Below are 26,733 nucleotides of genomic sequence, written 5' to 3' on the forward strand. Positions count from 1 at the left end.
AATGAAAACAAAGAATTCCTGTTCTCTTTGAAATTCCAGTCAACCAAGAAAATTTAATATGATATAAGGTAATGAGTTATAATAGGATATTTTACTAATATAATAGTTAAAATGGGCATATATAATAGATATATACAGCACCATAAAAACACAGGAAAGGGGAAGTTCCCAGAATACTTGCAAAGTATTCTGAAATATTGCACAAGTATAGGTAGATATACACTTTACACACAAACATGTATGTATGTGTATGTGTGTGTATATATGTACATATATATTTACATATGCATATACATAAATATATATGTGTGTGTATGTGTGTGTGTGTGTGTGTGTATCTTCCTAATGCAAGATATGTGTGTATATATATTACTAATTCAAAATCCTGATATAGGGCATATTTGCTTTAGAGAAATAGAATAGCCTGTAATCATGAGAATTTCTACAAAATTAGTGGACAATATGTCACAATATGTCATCAGCTAAACTCTTCCACAATAGTAGGAAAGACATTACTAAAAGGAATAAAAACAGATGCAGGAATTGATTAAAAGAGTATATCAATACTCATGTATTTAAAAATTCAACAACCTAGCCACTATATAAAAAGATTTGTAGATAGTCCATGTGACTTGTGGCAGGAAAAAAAAATTGGAATTGGGCCACATATTACTGGGAATACATATCACTATTCTCAGAGAACATATAATTTGTTTTACAAGTCAAATGACTGACATGTAGGAAAAATCTCAAAATATTGTTGACTGGATAAATACAAAGGAAACAATGCAAGAAATTTGACAAGTAAAATGCCTTCAAAGGTTTTGGGGTATGAGAGTAAAAAAAAGAGTGTATTTAAAATTATGTCTCTGAAATCAAATTTGATGTGCTGGATAGAACATTGTGACAAGTATTTAATGACTGCCTGAGAAATATACCACTATATTTAGCTTCATTCATTCAGTTTTAGTTTTCTTATTTCTCTAATTTTTTGTTATTTTGGCTTAACAGAGTTGAAATAAGTATCATAGCATCATAAAATCTATAGCGATTATTTCATAATTCAAAAAGAGACCACCAAAGTGCTTAATTTTTATTAATCTTTTGACAGGCAAAATTGTATGCATTTACTGTGTGCAATATATAAAAAATGCATACAACATGGAATGACAAAATCTAGCTAGTTGATATGAGCATTACCTCCTGTAGTTATCAGTTTGGGGATGAAAGTACTTTATATCCATTCACTTAGCATTTTTCAAAATACATATGTTAATAATCATATTCATCATATTGCACAATTCTAACAAAAATATCAAATATCACTTCTAAAAATTATACAATATGAAATATGCTCATTTTTTTAAATCTCAAGTCCAAAGATGAACTAATTTTTTTCCTCATGTTGATTAACATATTGTGTTGATTCATTATTAAAGTTTTAGTTGAGATGATAGAGTTAAAAACTGTATGAGAGCACAGTGGATATAGTGGATATTGTTTTTGTCTCAAGAGGAGTATTATAAAATTCAATTAGATGTTGAAGTTTTTTAAAACGTTTTAATTCACCAAAGTCACGTATCAACTTAAAAAAAAAAAACACAAAACAGAGAAATCACATTGTCATTTAAGTCTTCAACTCAAACCTTTTCAACTCAGATCTGTAATTTAAGAAGATGCAAAGCTAGACACATTGCCTGCTATTTCTCTTTTGCTTGATACAGCAGGAAAAAGAAAATGAATTTATGTTGATTGATTTTTTCAAAGAGATTAATTCTATGGATATACTCTAAGGAAAAATGGTAAATTGAATTTTCTTCACAAATCATAGTTAATAATTTTAAAAAATTGTTAACTAATAAACAAGGCATTTCCTAATCTCCTCCATAATGTGACAGCTGCTTTTGTAGCCCAGGCAGAGAAATGAAACCCAGAATATAATTCTACCCCAACACTACAGAAGGAAAAATGGGGAAGGGCATTGTCTAGATCCAATCATGTTTTAAATTTGAGGCAATACAGAATAGAACAGAATAACTAAAGTTTCATCCTTCATAACTCTTGTGATTTGGAGAAACCTTACTGCACTCTAGTTTTGAATCACTGTCTGCTAAACTGTTGGTTTTGCCCTTATAGTACACTCTTGTAAGGAACTTTAAAGCTAGGATTTAGTGTATCTGCTCCATACCATTATCAAAGTCCTTAACCACATTTCAAATAAAGGGGAAAATAAGGGGGGGGGCTTTATAGAGATTGTAATAAACTCCATCTGAGATGCAACACTTTTTTCAGTGGATGACAAAAGGCAACTTTAGGCATCTGCTTTGCATGAGTCGGATGTAAAGCAATCCTTACACAATGCTGTTGGTTTGTTCACTTTGTATATTTTGTATAGGTCTGCTTATTTATTTATTTGGGGAGAAGGTGTGTAATACGTCTTCACTGAAAGCAGATGACTAATAACTTCATATCCTGACTCAGTGAACGGCCAACCTGCTCATTTCATTTGTATTCCATGGATGCCTCACTTTTCCTCCTCACTGCCTGGCCTGTACTGATCAGTGTTAACAATGGTATTTTTGTCTCCCTTGAAAACTTTCTTGTTCCAACCGAGTGGAGGTAGAGACATTCACTTAAAAACAACAACAGGTATTTTCAGTGTTTTTTTGTTTTTAAATAAATCAATATTCAGGAACCTGCATTCATTTATCAGGTAATCTAATAAAGAAGCTGACTGGTGACAAGCTCATTAAGCACATAGCACCCAAAGAAAATGGCATTTTTAAATATTTTTGAAATATTGATATATGAGATGGATTGAAGAAGACAAAACAGAAAAGAAACCGTAGAAATGATAAATCATGTTCCTAAGACCTGTATTTTAGCCACTGGTGACAACTTGGATATTAACTATAACTTATGCATCACTTTTCCAGTCTTCCATCCCCCATTCAGATGTACTAACCAAATAATATGTGCTTATTCCCTCCACTAATCAAAGTCTCAAGAAAAGGGATAACATTCCTCATAGTTTCTGAGATCCTGAATTATCTAGGTTTGTCATAAAATGTACAGACACAAATAATGTAACTCTTTGGCCAGCTTCTTATCTCCTTCCACATTGATTTAATATTTATCACTTTGATTCATTTGAAAAACAAGGAGTCTCGATGTTGCAAGGAAAACACAAAACTGCAAAATGTTACATATTCAGTCCAGAGAAAGAATGAGCTTGTTTTACTGAAATCTCTATTGATGGGGTTGAGGAGGGGCATGGATGTAAGGAGGAGTTAATGTTTCCTTAGAGATTGAATTTCCTTTGCATTTTACCAATTGCTTTTTCTAAAGTCATGCTTTCACATGTTGCTTATACTAAAAGCATTCATAAAGGTCAGATATGAAAAGTGTAACTTAATTTCTGAAAACTTGCTTTTAACCTGCCACTCCCAGTTCCCATCCATGACTCCAGTAGTTCTTAAATAACTATTATTTGGGACTATAACAAATAATACATCAAATATTTAGCTTTCCCAATTATTAGGATGTCTTTTGATCTTCTAAAGAATTTTTTCACCCACAGAATTCTTTTTTTGTGACAAAAAAGTGGGTTCAAATCCCTGGTTCCAGAAAGATCCTCATTAAAAATGAACTACAACATGAGAATCAGAGCAAGGCAAAAGTTTGAATATGGCCTTTGCTATAGTTCTGTTGCTCATAGGCCTTTCTCAAATGCTAAGGAAATATTCTCTTAAAGAAAGAAATAGCAGGAAATAACAGATGTTGAATGGAAACCAATATATGTTTTTTTATATGACTTAATCATAAAATACCTTGGGAAAAACACTGAAATTTATTTCTAGTATTGATTTCCTCCTTGGTGTTTGTTTATTAGGAGAACTGATTAACCAACTCATTTTGAAATTCCTGACTCAGTCATTTTCTCTAAACAGGTCACATACTTCTGTGGGCTGCACTCACTTTTGGAGAATTCTCTAGTCACAATTAAATGGGAGTTCAGGAAGAGATAAATTTGTTTATTTATTGGATAAAATGTATTTCAAGAGAATCATATCTTCAAATACATTTTATACATTAAATATTTTAAATACATCTAAAACATACCTTTTCCTTATATTCTTTTACACTCAAATATAGCAAGTGTCTTTACCTTCTACTCCAAGATTATTCAGGGTATTTATAACCTAAAGAACTACTTGAAATATCATTTCACAAATTAGAACAATTTCTGCTCTTCAGTTACAATGTTTATTACCATCCCAAATTCTTCCTTAATAACAAAACATAGAGTGGGTATTTTAAAAATATACACATTGGTTTCATCCAATATAGAAAAAAGTTCAGAAACACCATTTCAATGGAAAAATACTTTAATACAGATCTCCTATGACTACACAGGTCTTTATAGTAAAAACAACAGGTTAGCTAACCTGTTGTGAAGTTGGAAGTGCTGTTTCTTTGGATATTCAAACACAGCATCCAGAAAATGCCATTCTTAGTAATCCATCTCAATATGGAGTGTGGTGATGTTGAAAACTACTGATTCATTTGACAGAAATATATACAACAGCCTGATCATCATATTAAACACCTGCTCAAATTTGACACTGTGGCAGAAGTTAATCACATTTAAAAATGTGAAATGTTAGAAGACATTAGGAACTCAGTTGCAGATAGAATAAATTATAGTACATGATGTAGATTGTGGTTTAGAAAAATAATTCAAAATAGTATGCTTTTAGGAAGAGGAATAAATGCTTAACTCATACTTTAAATAAACTTCAATGTTAAAAGGTCAATAAAATATTTCTGAATTTTAAATAGCAAATGATGCAGTAAAGTCAGTGGTTATGGTGGCACTTACAGTAGGGCTTATCATGTCTGGACATAGGCCACAGTTTCTCAGAATAAGAAGAAAAAAAACTAGAGGAGTGGATCAAATCCACATTTCACACCTGGAGCTATGTTTTGTAGATTCTAACAAACATTCAACCAGGTCCACTCCTACTTTGTTTTTACCTGAGTTGAGAAAAAAAAAAATTCAAATTAATTACTTCTCAAGTGCTTAGAAAAATAGCTTATCAAAGTCAAATGAGAAAGCAATAACTATAAGATTCTAAAAGTTTTTGTAAGTATTTTTCAGGTATATAGTTTCTTTTTTCTTTATTTATTTTTTACAATCACAGGTAAAATATCTATTTTGTAGCTGAACTTTTCTACTAGTTTACAATTTATTCAGGCTATGATAGTTATGTCTACCTGAAGGATTTACCATTTTTACTTCTTAAGATTAAAACAAATTTGTGCAAAAAGAAAATGGAAACATCGATTTATTTGACTTTCAAGCATCTTGAAAAATACAAAGCTGATAAAAAAATATAAAGGGTCTGGAAAATACCACATGCAAATAAATATATTAAATTTTTAACAATGTGTTTGTAAATATGAGGGGTGTGTGGACTATCAAATCCTAGGCAGTGACATTAATTTAAAGTTTTGCTTTACAAAATGAAATAAATCTGTCCTGATTTTGTGGTTCAGAACCCAGATTGAATGTCTTCTTTCCCTGTGGAGTCAGTTCTGAACCTCTTATCTGAATTTACCTACAACCATTTCTTTTTCCTGGAACACATCAAAATGTACCAAGATTAGGACATTACATGGGTGAAATAGATATACTGCTAGGTTTGCTTTATCCAGTTTGGTTTTGACAAAACCTAACTCTCCTATACTATGTAACAAGAAGTATAGTAAAAAAAAAAAAAATGCTTTAAGACATTTAAAATATACATTGATGAAAACGGTGAAACTAAAGTATTTGAAACAATCATGTGTGAGATTTCAATAGAATGATTAATTAGTTTGTTCCTCTAAATAATCCCAAAGTGACATGAATTCCTGTGCAGAATGAGTGTCTGTACAGAGTAATCCATGAAAGACAGACAGGCCTCTTGTCATCTGTAGCCCTAATCCATTGCCCAGAGGGTGAAAAGCGCTAAGGATAACAAGTGTGAGAATCAGTAAAATCAACATTATTTTTGGATTTTATTTTCTTAACAATACTAACTGATCAATAGGCTTGTGGAAACTGACAAATACAATAGGATCTGTTTGACAAATCAATCTAGTGAAGTGGAGGAAGAATCCTGCCTTCCTTTACCCCTCCCCCTTTCTATCCCCCTCCACCTACACTCACACAAACACATTTTGAAAGAGAGAGAGAGGGAGGAGAGAGAGAGAGCGCACAGTGACTGCTCTTTCTCTATTGGTCTGTAGTCGTTCAGTAATGAAAGCTGTCTTGACAATGCTTAGATCATTTTTTTGTAAGGATTCTAAACTGCTTTCAGCTAAGTGTTTGTGTTTTTAATTGTGAGACTCACCCTCTCTTTCTGGCCAAGAAATTTCCATATTATTAAGTTCAGTTCTGTACTTCAAGTGCTGAGAGGGGGTGGCAGTGGCAGGAAAGAAAGAGCAGAGAAAGTTGGACACTAACGAAAGAAAAGTTCTCTCCTTTTAACTTTTGTGCAACCCCCAAATCCTATAAGGATATCAGCTTTGGGAAAGACTGAAAGAAAATAGAGGAAATTGAGACACCACAGACCACATGCCTGCTTTGTAAAGAACTTATGGTGTTTGGTTGATTCCCTGAATACATGTATATGTGCCCCCCAGAAAATTTAGTGACCCTTCACCAACTCATGAAGAGACAGAAATATTCATTTTATTTTGGTCCTTGACACTCAGCAGGGACTTTCTTGAACTTTGTCATCTTCCTCTGCCCTTTAAACCAAAACTAGGGAAGTAGCTTTAATTAATGAGATGTGATGCATTAAAAATGTTAGGCAGAGCATTCCAGAAGCTGGAAAGCCATGGATGTTTTTAAATTTTGAGTATCCTTTTGAGAATCCCCTGTTGTAATTTATAATTCTCAGTGGACCTATATTTGTCTTGAACTGATTGTTGAAATGGGCTTTACTAGGAATTTCTTCACTGAAATTGCAGTGGGGCAGGGGAAGGGGGTGGTTGAGCCTAAGGGGTTTGTTGGGAGGAGGGAATGATCTCTAACAAGGCTTTAAAACCTTCAGTGGTTAAAGTTATATTGATGAGGTTTCTCTCTCCAACACACACACACACACACACTCAAGTTCAGCAGAATTGTATAATGAGCATGAATTGTAAATTATGTAGGTAACAGTATTCAGATTTTTTTAATCAAAATTGCACCCAAAAATGGCTATAAAACAACGCTTGCCTTGGGAAGTAAATTTATAGCTACATGCCTTTCACAGGCACGCTGGAGGGTTCTGCTCCCGGCTCTAATCTCTGTGAGATGTTTTTTGCATGTGTTGTGTGACAGGAGGGAAGGGGAGTGGGTTGAGCTCGCCTGTTCTCCCATTGTCAGCCAGTCTAGTGAGTGTTGGGAAAACCTGTCTGTGGGATCTTGTGTCATCTCTCCCTACATGTGTACAGGAAAAGTCCGCGCTGCTCCTGCTCACGGTTCCTCTCTCTCTCTCTCTCTCTCTCTCTCTCTCTCTCTCCCTCTCTCTCTCCTCTCTCTCTCTCTCTTTCTCTGTTTCCCTTTCATTCTGCTTCCCCGGAGCCGAATGAAGCAGGGAGCAGGATTAGAGTCGGCCACCGGCTATCAGAGGAACATAGATAAAAGGAACTGCTTCTTAAGCACCACTGCCGAAGCCCTTGTTAATTTTTTTTTTCCTCTCTCTTTCCACACAACAGTTGTGCCTCATTATCCGGTGCCTGGCTTGATTTTTTTTTTTTTTTTTGAGGGTTTGAAGTTTCTGTGCTTCAGTGACTGTTACAGAAGAAGAGGTGTTAGTGTTGCCATGAGGTCTTGATTGTCTGCATTTATGAATGAAACTGACCTAAATCACCTGTTACCTCCAGTTTCCAGATTGTTTGAACTTCTCTGGCCGCACAATACAGGAAGGAAGACTGAAGCAGCACAGAGACCTACAGCGTCTGCAGCATGGGCTGGTTCACTGGGATTGTCTGTCTTTTCTGGGGAGTATTACTTACAGCAAGAGCAAACTATCAAAATGGGAAGAACAATGTGCCAAGGCTGAAATTATCCTACAAAGGTAAATCTTTTTTTTTTCTTTCTATTTTTTGTTTTTTTGGCTAGCTTTTTGCCCCCGCCACACACACTTCGTTCCTTGAACTCCCTCCCAACCCAAACCATCAAACCTTTAGTTTAACCTGAGAAACCTATGTGATTATATGTATCTTTCTGAGATGATTTGAACACTTTTTTAAAAAATCACATCTTCTGTTTGATGTGTGACAATTTAAATGCAAACAAAGAACATTTAATCACATTTGCAGAGAAGGGCTGCATGCCTGGTACATGCTGATCTGTATATCTGATGATCATATCTTCTGTTAATTTTTCTGACTTTATTTCTCTTAAAAATTTAAAAACAATAACTAATGTAAAAATGGTCTCTTTATAAATGTGCATGCCTCACCTCTAATAATTGTTATGATCAATTGTATTTTCTCAGTTTTAGACATTAAATGGTTAATCATCATCATGAATATTCAGTTTGTTCAAATCTGACAATCAGATGCTTAACATAAGCAGTAGATCACGGTTTGCCAAGAGAACATAAACTGGAGAACAGACTAGTTTTTCCACAGTGTGTTATGATTGTACAAAAGACTGTGTATTTGACTAATTGGTGTAAAGCTAGCTTTTCAAATATAATGTTATTTAATTCCGTATGCACTTCAATGAGAATTGAAGAGCTATTACTCTCTAGTTGCATAGCTACTTATGTGAACTTCTTTTTTAAAAAGTATAGATTGATGAAAGAAAAAAACACCCATCTGTATTACATGATACTTTATTTGGTTACAGTTTCATGCATGTGCTTGTTTTTAATTGGGGATTTAAGAAAAAATATTCATTATAAAATTTGTTTAGACAGATTTTATAGATTGATGTATAAAGTAATGCTAAAATGCTTCCAGATAATACTTTTTAATATCAGAAAATACTTCTATAACTCAGGTATTACGAAATGGAGTTGAAGATTAAACTGTTTGCAGTCAAGTAGTTCTGCTCCCTAAGGTGCTGATTTCTTAGGATTCTCAGATTTCTAGAATTGGGGGTGGGGCAGTGAGAAGCTTCAATTATGCTACAATTTTAGCCTATGGGGTAAAAGAAAACTATTGGATGTCTGTGGTGATGTCTGTCTACTGTACACTGCTCTATGCCAGAAGATATAATCTTTAATTTTCACATGATGGGTAACATCTCTTTCTGAATGCTTTAGTGTGAAAGAGGATCTCAAGTAGAAAAGAGAGGTAATTTTCACACTCTGGATTAGAAATTAAACACCTATTAAATGTGTTTATTTGAATTTAATACTCATTGTGAAAAATACATTGAATTAGAAAATATTTGTGGTCTAATAATTTCTTGGGTGTCCAATGAAGAACAGATTTTAAGCATCAGCAAAAATTGCAATTTTATTTATTTTACAAGTTTTTTTTAAAAAAGCATACCATCTATTAAGTACTCAATTAAATCTCTATTATGTTTCTATTTTATAACTGTCTTTATATTGTTTCTATAACATTTAATGTTATGACATCTTTTCTCTCCTTGAGAAGATGCCATCAAATAATTCTTAATAGTCCACTTTATTCAAGTTTATATTCAGTATAAGTTTATATGCAACTTTAGTTCTCAAAGATGTGAATGACTGCATGCTATAATTTTAGATTCATAAATGTGAAAAAAGTGAAACATTCTAAAATCTATAAGATTTAGAGAAAGTTGTCAAAGTGCTAAATCAACTTTAAAATCAAATAAAAATCGAATATCATACTTTCTTATTTTGAAATAATCTTATTTTCATGGTAAATAGATTATGATTCTCCATGATAGAAGAGGTACCTTTTTTTTTTTCTATACGTTCAAGTCAGGTAGATAGAATTTAATTAAAATATTTTAACCTTGTCTGATGAAGCAGCTCTATATTTTGACAAGATCTATATATTAGACACTGTCATTATAAATTATAAGCCTTTCCTTTTTTTTTCTTTCTTTTCTTTCTTTTTTTTTTTTTTTTTTTTTGGTCAATTGGCATTCATCAGAATTATTGTGCTTTTTTTTTTTTTTAATCAAAACTGCCTCACAGCTATATAACAATTCTACTGATACACCAAAAGTTGGCAGTTTGGTTAAAAATAAACTGTGAAATGGACAACAAGAATAAACAGAGTGGTCCAAACAGTTTTTCTTGTGTCATTTTATTGGTCTATCATTACCTTTTTGTCTCTGGATGTAGCTTGTTTTGCCAAAGCAAACACCTGGTAGCCAATTGTCAGTACTTTGTTTCTAAACTATAATGGAGATAGATTTTTTTTTTAGCTACTTTTTTTCCTCCTTAATGAGATGTCAAACATAGTTAAAATATCAACTGCATTACCCTTAAAAATATTCCAGCAGGACTCATGAAGAGTTAAATCCCTGCCAACCTTCATTTCCCATGGTCACTTGTTTTCAAAGATCCACCATTAACCCTCTCATTGCTCAGGTGGCTAAGATGAAGTTTCATGCAATTACTGAACTTACTTTCTCTAAACTTGCCTAGTAGGAGATTAAAGAGATTTGATACATTAAATGAGAAAGAAAAAGAAGCAAAAACAAGAAGGCAGCCTTTGTTGGGAATGTACACCCATATCTAATAAGATACCTCTTTACTTTCTAGGAAAAAGGACTTGAATAGATGTGCTCAGGACCATCTGGAGAAGTGATAATATTAGAAAAATGGGGTATGCTGGCTTTTCCTCTGAACCAATCTGATTTAGAATCCTTGTGGGGGAAGAAAATGTGAGAACTCCATAAATCTCAGCAGTCACATAGAAATTATCCTCAAGAAACATTCACTCAGAGATACTTTTGCCTTCCTTAAATGTATGCAATAGAACTAAAAGTTAAGCTGCTACTTTAAAAAATGGCACATAACTGTTTATTTCCTCTACAAAACTAGACAGATTTCACTTTTCTTATGAAATACTAGAAAATCATTTAATCTTTCATTTGGGATATGTGATACAATGAAGGTTTCAGTAAAATCTATGTAAATCACAAGAATGAATAGGTTTGGGGTTTTAAATAAATGACAGATATTCCATCATTCAATGTAATGGGTTTTCCCATGACATTGTGTGCTTCAGTTTTAGTAGAAATCAAAGACACATGAAAGTCTCAATGTGATGGTGATCCTGTGAATCCAAAGGTTAAATCAATAATTTTAACCTTACCTTCATAGGGAGGACTTAGTAAATAAGACTGAAATAAAGGGTAGACATTTTAAAGACTTTCTTTTTATATTTGATGATATTTTCCCCCTTAGAGTCTTGTTGTTTAAGTCTTGTGAGAATGAGATTGCCAATTAAATCAAAATTCTCATGTAGTTTTCTGATATTGGAAGAAAATTTTATTTAATTAAAAACTCTGAAGTAAAAATTTCAAAAGTTTTTTCTTATTAGTCTATTCTTCAACAAATTATTATTGTTTATAAAACTAATTAATATAAATAATGATTTACTGAACTTGATTTCTGTTCAGCAATATTTTTACTAAAATAGTGTTTAATTATATATACTATATGTATAGTATATATATATATGTATATATATATATATATATATATATATAGAGAGAGAGAGAGAGAGAGAGAAAGAGAAAGAGAGTTTATTTATACATACTACATATATAAAGAAATGGATATGTGTATAGATATGGATATATGCATACATGTATTCTATTTAAAATACATATCTTCATGTTGATATTTATGGCTTGGAAAATAATTTCAGCAATCTACAGGATGTGACTTATGATAAAAATCCTTCACAAATAAATTTATTAGATTAAAATGACAATCATATTTTATATCATACATATATTATATATATATATAAATAAATAAAATAAAAAGGATATGACCTTTAAGTCCTGTGAAAAGTTTTGATGAATATCCTAGGTATTTATATAATAGTATAGAATGGAATGTGTTTTATATTAAAAATTTAGCTATTGCAGATAAAATTAAACTTTCTAGGAAAGTTAGGGGGAAGGAATGACACATACAAGCTTTCTCTCTCTCTCTCTCTCTCTCTCTCACACACACACACACACACACACATGTGTGTGTGCGTGTGCATAGAGCAACAAAGTCATAAATTCTTTGCAGTTTCTTTTCTCAAACAGTCACTATTCATTTGGCACCTAGAATTTAGCTAGCTAATCTTTATTTAACATGATCTTTTCAAATTTTATTAACTTTAACATCAGATTTTGATTCCAAGTTCTTTAATTTAAACACAAAGAATAGTAGAACTTTTAATTTGTCTAATCAACGAGAATATGCTGGCAAAATAATGAAAAAATGAACATAAAAATAATATGAAAGTCACACATCTTGTGATTCAATTCAATTGTGGTCAGAGTAAGTGATGGCTAGTGAAGTCCCAAATTTGTGGCTCCTCTGTTAATGCTGCCAAACAGATTGGACTTTGAAAAAATAATTTATACAGTGTAAACTGTAGCATTTAGGAAAGTAATTGAGACCAAAAAATAAACCTCTAAATCATTAACTTATAATAATGATATTCAGTCATTATTAACTTCAATAAACCTGAACATTAGACAATTTTCCTAGTTCTAATTTTTTGTGTTGTATTTTATTTTCATGTTAATTAACAGTCTACTACTATAAATGATATAAAATACCAAGATATTTAGCCCAATAAATAGATGTGTAGGTTGTGATATCTAATTTCCCTTCATTTTATGACTTAATGATCACCCATAAACAACATAATTAACAAATATCATTTGAGGTCAATTTTACTTAAATTCTGAACTCAAGAATTAATTTAAGGATATTTTAGGAATAAATTTAATAGGTTAATTAATATGATTATATATGTCCCTATTGACAAAAATAGATGCTAAGCTATTGATTGAAGAAGATATTATCCTTAGTGTGAATACACAATTGCATTCTGTATTAAATTTTGCATCATATTTTCAGATGTGTGCTTTAAGAAACTTGTATTTTAAAGTTATCATCAACTTTTACTCATTTATAAAGACCAGCAGTTGTAAACATAAATTAGGATTGGGATGGCATTAATTTTTTGTGATTTCCAAGGTGCTATCTAAAGGAATCATCATGATTTGCAGTACTATGTTTCCACTAATAGGTGGCACTAGCCATTTGTCACAGCTTTTTCATTGGTTCTGGAAAGGACAGGCTGCTAGGATAAGCACTCTAAAAGTGTAGAGGCTGTGCTTGGTAAAACTGGCAAAGGAGTCATGAGATGTGACATGCACGAAAATGATACATTACTTAAGTGAAATTTGCTAAAGATTTTGATGTGTTCCTTGCATGCACTTATTGATACATTTTTGACCAGGAAGAAGTAAATGGTTATATATAAAAAAATTATTTTTTAACTTAAATGAGATTATATGTGAGTCTGATCTCTACAAGAGAAAGTAAACTAATTAGTGACATAGTGGTACCAACAATTAGAGTAATGGAAGGAGAGTATTAGTATGCAAACTAATTACGTATGTTGGTATGTAATGTTACATATATGTGTATTTTCTGAATCATTTGTTATAGGAAGAAGTGAGCTTGCCTGAGGCACATTATTGCTACCATTTACAATTGGAGAGTACCTAGCTGAGAAGATAAGATAATGTTTAGAAAGTTGTATCTGTAAAACAATGGTTTCTTTTAATTTTTAACCTGTTCAAAATTATCATCATAATTAAACATATGGAAGAATCAATAAATCCCATCTGACATAAATAAGTCTGAATGTCTCCAGCTACTATCTCCTTCTATTGCCAAAACATAAACATCAGTATAAATAGAGAATTCTCACACTATTTCTAAACAGTAACAAAGCTGGACTCTGTCAAACCCAGGATAAGAAAATATACAATTTATACTTGAACTAGGGAATGAAGATAAGCAAAAATATAATTCTGTTGATAAAATAAGAATAATTTGGTCTTAGTATTTTATGCAAGCTTAGGCTAAAACTTAGAAGGATCACAAATTTAGGAGGTCTTGTCATCTTTTGAATAAACCATTAAACCTGCATTTCTAGGTTTCTCTTTCTTGGAGAGATGTGGCACAGGAAGCAATGTTGACCCAAACTTATAGTAATTAATGTGTTGCTACAATCATAAATATGTCTTTAGGTAAAACAAACATCACCCACTTGGCTTTTCATCAAAATAGTAAATGAAACTGTTCTATTGACTACATCAAATGACTTTTTTTAAGTCTGTAAAACTCTTTCATGAATCATCTTTGTAGTGCCAGATTGTGAGGTTCATGAAGTTGGATATGTATTATGTATTATTTTTCATCTATGTACTCTCAAAGGCTAGTACAGAAACTCATTGTTGACTGATTTTGTGACTTAGTTGATGCATCTTGGGTTTTTTTAAATCTAAAATATGCCTTTTAAAAAACACAATTCATTTTGGAAACAAGAGGAATGCAAATTTATAATAAATCAATTTATTATAAGTGAATTGTACATTGTAGTACTGTTGAGAAAGGAAAAGTGTTGCTAGCTGCAAGGGTAGAGGCTGTATGTCAATGATACTTTGGCTGCACAAGGATGTGAGAACAGTGGCATCTCCCCCAAGCCATATCTCATTTTGAACCAAGGCTATTCCAAGACTGAATCAGAAAATATCCTGGTCATCTTTTCTTGCCTACAGCTCAGAAACTGGAAATATACAATACACATGTACAGGAAGATTCTAGGTACAATTTGAGGAATTACTTTCTTTCTTTGGACACATTTGATTTCCTCTTTCTCTTATGTTGCAGTACTCACATATGGAAAAGAAAGTGACACTGTTATAAAACTAAATAGTGGCTAAAGATAAAGAAAATTGTCTTAACCTCACACTGAGCACTTGAAATGTTTGTGTAGCAAAACCAGTTCTCCCAAATGAAGTTGAACATATCCTTAATGAACAATCTCAGCTGACTATTTTTCATTGTCCCCACTTCTGGGAGAATCCTGGCTTTGCTCTCTGACAGCTTGCTAAGATGCAGCATTTCAGAACTTCCTTTGCTGCTTCTGTCACACTTACCAAGGGCAACAGTTGCTCACAGCGCCTGCTGCCTCATCTCCAAGTCAGTTTCTTCCTTCCCTTGTCTTCCTGCCCCACAGCCTGGTAATACCTCCCATTTCCCTCTTCAGCCTTTTCATCCTCAGAGCTCTTTCTCAGAAAAGTAAATGTGATAGGAAATAGCCAAAAGAATATCTGGCTGAACTGTGAATATACAAAATACAGGTTGAACTCTTTGATTTAGATTCTGATCTCAAATTATTAAGAAGACAGAAGAGGATAATAGCCTAATTTCCTTAAGCCACTTATAGGGCTGTGGGCTGACATTTGTATTATAAGGAATTTACAAATATGAATGGAAAATTTTTTAAAAAAATATTTGTTATTCTGGTCAAAAGGCAAAAATAGCAGGAAAGAACAGTACAACAGCTATCATCCATTGCATTTTTGTGTACCAATCATAACTATTAAATGGCAGTAAAAGTGATGTAGGCCTAGTCCTAATCCTTAAGAATATATTCAAGCAAAGTAAAAATAAAGTTGTTTACACCTTAGGTCAATCCAAGCTATATATATATTTATGGATCCTCATGATATGTGTCAGGAGCATTAAGTTTTCCCTTTGAATTTCAAATCTCAAGAAACATCTTTAAGACTTAGATTAAATGGAACTACATTTTATCAGCTCTATAGACTTTATATTTCCTATATATATTCTATGTATAAGACATTAAGTCACATAAGTCATTTGTCACATTTATTCATAAATGAATAGATTTTTAGATAAATAATATGAATATAAAAGGGCTTCTGAGGAAGATATATCTGCTAAGAGTTTAGGGCTCATGTAAAATGGGGAACAGGGAAGGTGGGCCTTGAATGCAAAGAAGGATTTTAGAAGGCAAATGTGGAGAAAAGTGGTGATTGCCACTATTGAAAACTTTTCTTTTGATTTGGTTTTCACAATGCAATATACATAATTTATATCACTTAAAATTGCAGCACAGAAGACAAGGAACTTCATAATTAATATGTAGTTGTAGAAGTTTGCCTAAAAAGTTAGATCAAGAAGTACAGGTGACACACACTTAGAAGGACTTTTCCACAGTGGTCACAGAGTCATTTGGGCTTATCTGTCTCTTCTTTGGATGTCTACAAAACATACAAACCTGGCTCATTTCTAACCAAATAAAAAAGGAAAGTATTCTGTTTATTCAATGTAGAAAGTACTCCCATTGTGTTTCATTGAGATTATGAAATACAGTGATATAGAATGCTGGTTTCTTGTTTTCCTAGTTAACTCTTATTTATTCTGCTTTAATTTATTAATTTGTTAATTCACCAGCAAGTTGTGAAAAGAGCAGTTCCTATTTTACAACCATATTCGCTTTTAATATGAAGATATCCAGGTGCTGGGGTTGTAGCTCAGTGGTAGAGCACTCATCTAGCACGTGTGAGGCACTGGGTTTGATCCTCAGCCCCACATAAAAATGTAGTTGTATAAAATAAAGGTGTATTATATATATATATGGATATCTCATATATATATGAGATATCCATAACATTCATACAATGGGCATCCAGAAATAAAATGTCTCTTTAATTGTGTGTTCCTGTTATATGATTCCTATCTTTAAATATAAATTAATATACTACATATATTTTTACCTACATAGTACTTCATCATTCAGTATGTTTCTCTAGCTCATAAAAAAATTAGTTTCATAACAAACAGGATAGTAAAATCTTGGAACATTTCATATTTATATTAGAGGAAGTTGTAGATTCATTGTATCTTGCAACACAAACTAAAAAGAAAAAAGTCACTTCTGGAATTCCTTGTACTTACTGAATTGAATTTAGATGAAGAAATACCTATATGATGGGTTTATATTTAGTATATATGTATGATTATGTGTATCCATAATACTCAAATACAAGAAAAGCCATTGCAATTTTCTAAATCATATTACATTTAATTTGAAATTATGGAACATGGAATGCCACCCATCAGATCACAGAGTTGTAAGGAAGGTCTTAGGAGGGGGTCTCACTTTGCTTGATGTCATATCCCCAGCTGTTCAGGAGGATTATTATTTTCTGTCCTTTATAGTGGACCTTCCCAGCGCACCTTCTGTATCTAGTTCTGCTCTCAGCTCATTCCCTGTCTTGCTCAGTCATGGCTACTCTGCGACATTGCCAGAAGTACCTTTCAAATTCCTTCCACTGAGAATCCTCATCACTTGGCTTCAGGCCCTAGCACTTAGGGTCTTGACTCCACAGCATACATGAGGTTTCCACCCTCAGAGCCTTGCACCTCCAGGGTACAAAGTGTGAACAGGACCAATCCTTCAATTCAATCACCTTCTGCCTTTCCAGGTTTGAAATATATTACCTAAAAAAAGAAAAAAAGATTCTGTTCCCCACACCCCGAAAATACTAATCTTTAATCAGTATTTTTCTTGGTCTATTGAAATAACTCCCATTGAAAGCTATCCTTTTAAAAGTATTCTCTGAATTATTCCCTGGGGAAATGACAAAAGGTTTTAGGCCCTAAATTAACAAACAAACAAAAACTTTATGTGACTCTTGAGAGGAGGTTAAGAACTTTTCATTTCACTTTTGGCAAAACAATCTATAGCAGAGCAAAATAAAATAGACAATTACTTAATGAGGTTATCTTGGCATTTAATTTCATGCATGTGTCCCTTTATTCCTGACTGGTCCACCCCGTATTTAATCAGCCTCAGTGTCCTATAGATTCTACCTCTTGAGTCTGTCACTCAAATCTTCTCTGTTCTGTCTTCCAGGTGAGAACAGGCCCCTGTCATCATTTGACCTTTACTGCAACAGCAACCTCTAATCATTAATTCTTTCTGTTATAGGCTATAATTTTTTCTGGAATTCATAATTTAATTATGCTTTTCTCATATTTTAAATTCCTACTGATTAAAGCCCAAACTACTTCATGTGATCTATTAAAGTGATTAACCAGAGTCTAGGTGTTGAAAGCCCTGACTTTGTTCATATATAAGGAAGTAAGCCTGAATAATGATAATGATAATGATAATAATAATAGAAATGCAGAAGAAAGGCTGAAGATGAGCTATGTTGAAAGTATAGACATGTTAGTTTGGTTAATTAATTGATTAAGCACAGATTAGGACTCAGAGAATTAGGGAACTATAAATTTTGGAATTTCCACAACTAGAAGTATGAGACAATACTGATAATAACCCAAACAGGAGGATTTCTTCACCTTGTACCCCCAATCATGCCCATGACTGCACTTTCTTCTCCACAGCCTTTCCTTCCTGGGAGCACTTCCATAAGATGACACACTTCCCAGCCTCTTGGTGGTTTACTAATGCCCTCAGCTCCAATAAACATTACTTGAGTATCTCCTCTGGATAGGCTTTCCAAGAGGCAGGGTGTAGGAGACATGGTCTAGCAACTGTCCTAAAGAAATTTAGCATCTGGGAGAGGAAAAGACACAGACTGTCAGCTATTTAACATCGCAACTGTTCTGCATCCATTTTATATTTATAGTCAAGTTAAGTAGAGAGTCTTGTGTATAATAGGCCCTCATTAAATACTTCCTGAATGAAGCAGCTTAAGTAATAAGTGAGAAGGTGGCAGATAATCATTTCAGGTCAGAGGACTAAGACGCACAGGTGAGACCCTACATATGATAGACTTAAGTGCATGGCACACACTAGATTCATTTGAAGATTTATAAAGTAGATTAATAAAATGTTTAGTTAGAATAAATATCATTTAAGGCTGAAAAGCCAGTTTAGATATGGACAAGTGGCAGAGAATTTTCAAATAGAGATTATAGTGTTTAAGCTTAAGCGAATAGATGATAATAACTTTTTAAATGAAGTGAGCCAAGCAAGGCTTTTGGAATCCAGATAACTAGGAGTTTACCTTCAAGTATTGAGTTATATGAGTTATTAAGTCATCTTCTGAGACTATGAAGCAAGATTCTGAAACAAATGGCTACCAATCAGAAGGGGGCATCAGATAATGACCTATTCATCTGGGATACAGTGACTTCACACATGGACATGTAACTTGTTTTTATGTACATAAAACTCATATTATCATGAGTCTACAGAAAAGCAAGTCACACTTTAAAAACTGAAGAGTTTTATGCTTTTGCCTAAAATTTTAAAATCCAACAAAAGATTGACAATTAGTATATAGCTGCCTATCTAAAAATATCCTATATCACATTAATTCCTTCAAATTTCTTAAGTTCATGGCAGAGCATACATTTAGAATTTTTGATCAGGAGTCCTACATATACTGTTATTTAGCAGGATATTTCTATGTTAGGAAAACAAGACACTGTGGGTGACTATTTTCTTTATATTGACTAACTATATAATTTGGTTTCATAATTCTTTCAATGGATATTTTTCTTCTCCTGGACTGGTATGCAGAGATTCACTCCTTCATCCTGAATTCTAACTAGATGTAATTGGAATCTGTGATTAAACAAAGCAACTATTCCTAACATTCCAATTCCCTATTAGGCTTTCACACACTGGCCCAGAGCCATGGAGTCTCTTACTTTCTCTGCGTGATCTTCATGTTCAATAGAATCTCTGACTTTTGTTTCCAAAGGTGCCTATTCAGCACAGAATTAAGATTTTTCTTGCACAGTCTAACACAGAGGCATCCTCTCTCTGTTGCTTAACCCCTCATTCAACTACTTGAGAAACATTTCAACATAACAAAATGAGAGCAAATAATTAAAAGAATGTTCTGGGTGTTCCCCTCCCCCCCCCCCATGCATGAAGTGCTTAGCAAGTGAGAGTCAATGTCTTTTTTGTCCATTCTTGTTTCATACACCAAGATTAACACTTATTGGCTTTTCTCTTTAGCTGTCAAATTGGAAAGAACTACCTACTCTATGACAGTTCTGTTCACAACTGTTTAAAAATCAGGAAATTAACTTCAAAAGAGTCTGTTTGAAGTAAATTCCATATAAGGAAGTAAAATTAGTGATGCTAGAGTAATTTGTTCCTTTAGGACAGATCTCAGTCTAAATATTGAGTATACCCATAGAATATGGAGCCTTCATTATTCAAAACTCAGTGTATTTTAAAAAATAATTTAGTTTTATATATGGATGGATATAATGGCTGAATATTTCTACCGGACCAGATTTGTCACCTTTTCATATTTCCAAGAGAATAAAATTGCATGTTCTTTCATATTGCATGTGTTCAACTTCAATATATATTATTTGATAAAGTACACTATTGTTACTTATCATTGTTGAATGGTAAGTTGTACTGTGCTTATGGTAACCAAGTATCTACTTGTTAGCCTTTTGAAAATTAATACAGTTTTGAAATTCAACAATCAAAACAAAAATTTTACAAGGATAAGAGTAGTGTTAGCAGAGTACTAAAAGCATTGAACTTTCTCTGGCACTTCCTAGGTGTGAGGACTTTGTACTGGTATTTTTTTCAACCTTAGGTCCTTCTTCTCTACTTTAGACTACTTATCTCCTGAAAATTGTTATGGCTCTAGCAACAATGATTGGGTAAGGTACCCAATCAGTGATTGATGCAAAAAAATAGTCAATATATATTAATTCCATGAATATTAATAATTGGATTACAGTTTTTAGTTCATCTGTGGTAGATTTACATGTATGTATTTTCCAGCTCATACTTTTTGTGAATTAAATGAATAGAGATAATGCAAAGAAAATCATGCATGTATTTGTGACTTGCTTCTTTGAAAGACATGGCATAGCAGTATGAATGTTTAAAAACATGAAGTTTGTCAACATTAGCTAGTCAGGGAAGATATGAGAAAGCTTTGTAAAATGATAGTGTTTGCAGTAAACAATTGATGACATAAAATAGTTGACTCTAGCATTAGACTTTCAGTCCCTCATCATACATTTATCTAAAGCTAAGTGTCCTGATTATAGGCCTCTTGCTTTATGCATTTATTCAAAAGTGTAATTTTAATAGAATTAATGTACCTTAAAACTAGAGATGGGGATGAAAGGAGACCTAATTTTTAGGTCTTCTGGCTGTGAATTCTTTCGGAGCCAGGTGGAGCAAGGAAGCACCTGTTTTTTAAGGAAAATGTTAGCTGCATCTCACAGACTGTAAGTTCCAATTTATGTTTTCAACATGAACTAAAGTCAGTCATTTAATATTTAGTAGAAATAACCAGGAAATGACGAGTTTTATTTGCTCCTGTTCTTACAACATATCCTCTCCGATGGTGTAATAGCTGCTTGAATATTATTTTGTTATGACTTGGTCCATGAAGACACAACATGCTTCATGACAACTTAAGGAGTATTGAATCCACATAGGAATTAGCACAATATTCCTTTTTAATATGTCCCTGAGTCTGAATGAAGCATTGTAGATACAAAGTCTGAGTCTTTCTGACCAATTCCATGAACCACCTGTGATTGCAAATAACCCATTTGCAGGAAAGAGGATATTCAGTCACTCAAGAAAATAAACTTGAAGTCTGAAGCTAGTAAATAGAATGAAGAACATGTTGAGGGTAACTTAAAGGGGCTTTTGTCTAACAGAAGACACTTGGAAACCAGACTGGGAAATCTAGACGTCAGGAAAAGAGGTGACACTAACTACAGGCGGCTTTTAAAGGATTTTTCTGGAAGACAAAATTCTTTTTAAAAACACTTATGCACCAGCATGAATAAATTTCTGAGGTACTTTAGACAAAGATGAATTTTATTTCATTGTGGCTTTAGCTGTATTACAATGCTCATAAACTATTTTACCTTATGCCAGACATGTGGAAGCAATCAGTGTATGTAAATGATATGTGAAGGTGAGGCACAGTTTTAGCTTAAAAACTTAGACTGTCTGTGGTTATAAATTATAACCACATCACAAAGAGCAACTTTCCTTTTAATAGTAACTTAAATGTAAAAATAATCAGCGATGAATTCATAAAACTACTAGTGTTTTCTTAGTAAAATCCAATAAATGTAAAATATAGTGCTACTTTGTGCTGTTATATTTTTCAGACACAATATTCAAAGGCAATTTTTTTTTTCTTTAAGTAACTACTAAAATGTAAGTAGCTGAAGTTAGACATAATTACATCCGTCTATCTCTAAAAAACGACTTTCACCAAGGGTAGTGTTTTAGTGTGGCTGTACTTATCTTTCATTGAAATAAATGATTCCTTCCATTTTTCCTTTAACATGGTATAAATTAGGTTTTTTGCCTATGATATACCCTTTCTACTTATATGTATGTATATGTCTCTAGATATGTTTCATAACATTTCATAAATTTTGAACATATACCCTGAATCAAATCTCCTTGAAAAGGAAATAGATATAATAAAAATAAATGTTTTCCTTTCTTTAAATTCATAACAATGAAACTTTTGGTCTCAATATGATGGTGCCATGCCTCTTTTAAAATATTTTTTATCAGCTGCTATATGTAAAGCCTGTTATTAAAATGACACAAATTTAAAGTAGTGTTACTGGACATGCACACACACAGACACAGGCACACACACATTTGAGGAGGGAAAGAAAATAGATCAAAATATAATAAATCAAATGTGAATTTTTAAGCATTATCTTACCATTTTTTCCATGAAGAAAAGGCACAAAATCATGTTCTGTTAAGTTGAATTCAGTTCCATTGTACTGCCAATGTGCTCATAAAAAAATCTATGGGTATTGCTGGGCATGTTGGTGCATGCCTTCAATCCCACTGGCTCAGAAGGCTGAGGCAGAAGAATCACGAGTTCAGAGCCAGCCTTAGCAACGGCTAGGCACTAAGCAGCTCAGTGAGACCCTGTCTCTAAATAAAATACAAAATAGGGCTGAGTATGTGACTCAGTGATTGAGTGCTCCTTAGTTCAATCGCTGGTACCCCCCCAAAAAAAATCTATAGTAAAACAAAAACTCACTAATTCCAACATATTTGCTTGAAGGACTGAAGAAATGAGTCATCATAAGTTTCTAAATAAAATTTGCCAGTATATAAAGAAAATAAATAGCATCCAACCTTTGGCTGGATATGCCTTTTTCAATCAGTAAGTATATTCTGGTCCAGAATCTGTAAAAAATTGGCACAGGAACAAAAGATGCAGTCCTTTTGCAGAAGGATCTTAATCTTCAGTATCAGCCTAGACAGTTTAAGGTTTCTTATGTCATTGGGTTAATTTTTCAAAAAATATAATATTTTTTAAAGTAGAATAATTTCATAGCCCACTAGGTAGATGCCAGCTGTGATTTGGAGCTTATTTCCTGCAGTGATGGCAAAGAATGGTCAGGAAGAAAGGAGGTAAGCAGAGAACAAGAAAACTACACGTGTGAAAAGTGCTAGAAGGCTCGGAAGGTAGCTCAGTGGCCAAGTGCTTAACTAGCATGTGAGAGACCCTGGACTTGATCTTCACTACTACAAAATGAAATTATGCATTTTTAAAAAAGGTGCTAGAAGAGGAATAAAAACCATTCAATTGAGGTGTAGGTGTATTGTTTTAGCAGTTATACTAGGGTCTTAGTTTTGCTTTGATTACTCTGGCTATATATCTCCACTTCACTTCACTCTTGCTTCAGGTTATTCTTTTAATCATCTAGGATTTAAAAAAAAATTAAAACCTATTTTAAATGAACAAAGATTTACTAAGTATGATTATGAATCAACCACACTAATGATTACTAGGAATCAAAAAACACATGGAATTGATCCTTGTTCTTAAGAACTTTACAATATATCATGGGAATATGATAGAGCAAATTGGTTCATCATGCAGATATAAAACAAAATGTTATGATGTCCAGAAGTTACACTAATTTGTTAATTATGCTATGGTATGCTGCTAAGCATGAGGAAAGTAGGATTCATGGGAGTGAAAATTGCCCTGGGCCTATAAAGATATGTAACATTTCAATATTTTCATTAACATTGAAAATGGAAAGGAGGAGGGCTTTCTAGATGAAGTTCACTGTCTAAAACCATGATGCATTAATTTATATAATATATCTGTGAAACAGAAAATTAGTTTTACTCTACATGGAAAAAAGCAGCAGACTATGAGGCAATAGGAGACCATTCTGTAAATCTGTCAATGATTAATAACTGTTATCATTTTTGATCATTTCTCTAATAAATACTAATAAGTTGCCATGCAGTGCAATATAAATTATGGATCACACACAGATCAGTAAGGCTTATCCTCAAAAGAACTTACATTCAGTGGGGAAGAGGTAAAGTATGTCGAAACACATAATTGGGAAAATGTTCCAAGAGTGATGTAACCCAACAAAGAACTGTGAGAATCCAGAACACTGAGCCATCATAGTAGAAAAAGGGATCAAGAAAGTGCTATGTGAGATGAAGCATTTGAGGTTGGGCATCAAAGAATATTTTGGCAGGCATTGTGGGGATCAGAGGATGGAGAACATTATAGGTGAAGGAATAAATAAAAAGCAGGAGAGAAAGTATTGAGAACACTTCATGAAATATTTAGGGGTCTTCTTTGTGTAGCCATGTTTAACAAAATTGTGTCAGATCAGTTCAGGTGCTAACTGAACAACCATGGGCAAGAACTTGACTTCTTGGAGCTCATAATGCATAACACAGAAAAGACACTTCATAACTGTTTCCTCTTTCACCAGTCACTCCCAGTGGAAATGATTAAATAATTTTTAAAAATTGTCATCATAGTTTTTTTAATGTACATGTTTGAGTACATTTTAGGTGCAAGGCACCAAGTTTGGAACCACAATCTAATTGAAAACATTAGAGCATTGTAGTCAGGAACATGGTTTTAGTAACCAGGGAGACCTAAGCTCAACTTTGACATTCATTCTCAATGCAAACTAGAAAAGATATGCTTTATTTTTTTTTCTTATGTCTCTATTCATTGAGATGAGAAACAGCTAAACTGCAAAATCATTTAAATGTTTGTAGAGAATATCAAATTTTTGGATAACAATCATAACTAAATGGGGTCTTTTCTGAATGTACTTTATAAAAAGCTAATGTAGTATACATATTATATATAAATCATAATTTTTATTATAAAATTATCATCATTACTAAATGATAACCTGTTCCCCAAATCTCATTAAATTCCATGTTTTACTAAAATTGTGCTTAACAATATATGGTTTCTTTTAGCCCAGGAAAATAAAAGAGAGTTTAGGTGACAACGAAAGGCAGATGCTGTAGCTAAAGGACTGAGATGGTAACTTTACATCACAATCATTTAGGAGACTATAATGCATGGACAACTGACAAGAATCAAACACAGCTAGCTCACGTCTACATTGATTTATTATCATATATATTCTGATGTGCAATGAATCCAAATATGATTCTTAAAGCTCTACATTGGTGCTCCTTTCATTCTGTTTTCAAATATCACAATTCTACAGGCATTCCCCTGGATTATAGGTCTAGTCGTTTGACTACTTTCACTTAAGTGACTCATGTAGAAGAATGAACTTCATGTGAATGAAAGTGCTTCATCATGTCCTTTTTACTTTTTGAAGTAGCATTTTCTCAACTTTTTCCCTTGGTGTTCCTAATAATAGCAGATGATTCTAAATATATTTCCAAGAAACTTGAGAGCACCAATAAAGTACCCCAAGTTGAAAATCTAAGGTTAGACATTATTATGCAACAATGAAAGAAGGCTTAGATTACACTATTCTTCCAATTTCCAGAGTCACTTATTTTCACTATTAAAATTGAATGTTGCACACACTAAACTCCATTCAAGTTACTAGGATAAATGACTCCAGACTGAACTTTCTGATTTTTTTTTTTTTAATCAAAGTCCTTGCTTCCAATTCACAAACTGATGTTGTCAGAGTGGTTTGGAAATGTGACTGAACAAACTGAAGGTGTTAGGAATCCCTCCACATCAGATCTGACAGTTTTGTTAAATATTTAGAGGAATATTTTAAGCTGCTTACAAATTACTCTTACATCTTAGATTTTAAGATGTTTACTTAGTCTATAAGAACTGATTTTTTTCTACCATTAATTTTGGGGGGATTTTAAAACTACTTTTATGCCACTGTTCCAGACTCTTAGAGGATTAATCTGGAATCCTAATGGTTTCCCATGCCATCTTTCATAAAAAAAATTCTATAATCATATATCTTGGTAGATAATAAATGACTTTTTTCTTTTTGATAGGTATACATCAAACTCATGGTATGTTTTGCATTAAATACAGGAAGAAAGAACCATTTGTGGTAGAAATCCCAATAGAAAACATATTTACACCCCTCTGATCTTTATTCCAGTCTGGATAATATTTTTTTGACATGGCTGGTCCTTTTCTTCAAAGTACCTACTATTTGCACTAATTGGAACCTTTATGTAAAATTGCCTCAACCATTTACAACATACCACAAAACAACCTCTTAATGTGCATTCTGTACCAGGATTTGTATCTACTGAAATATAAGGACAACATCCTAAATAATTTCTAAAATCCAAGAAATAATATATAGTATTATTTAAAAATGGAAGAAGTAAACACAAAAAATAATGTTTTTAGAGAACAAAAAT

General features: G+C 32.9%; 1 protein-coding gene across 5 annotated transcripts in view; it reads left to right on the forward strand.

The window, feature by feature from the left end:
• Sema3a (semaphorin 3A) overlaps nt 1-26,733 on the forward strand; it is a 431,159-nt gene that overhangs the window by 227,553 nt on the left and 176,873 nt on the right. For 2 of the 5 annotated variants that reach the window (XM_078040129.1, XM_078040128.1), the window contains exon 4: nt 7,921-8,114. In XM_078040129.1, coding sequence (XP_077896255.1) covers nt 8,003-8,114 — 112 coding nt within the window. In that variant the 5' untranslated portion in view covers nt 7,921-8,002. The other 3 variants (XM_078040131.1, XM_078040133.1, XM_078040130.1) reach the window with 3 other exon arrangements.

The sequence above is a fragment of the Ictidomys tridecemlineatus genome, chromosome 2 (genome assembly GCF_052094955.1).
Source record: "Ictidomys tridecemlineatus isolate mIctTri1 chromosome 2, mIctTri1.hap1, whole genome shotgun sequence".
Taxonomy (NCBI): Eukaryota; Metazoa; Chordata; class Mammalia; order Rodentia; family Sciuridae; genus Ictidomys; species Ictidomys tridecemlineatus.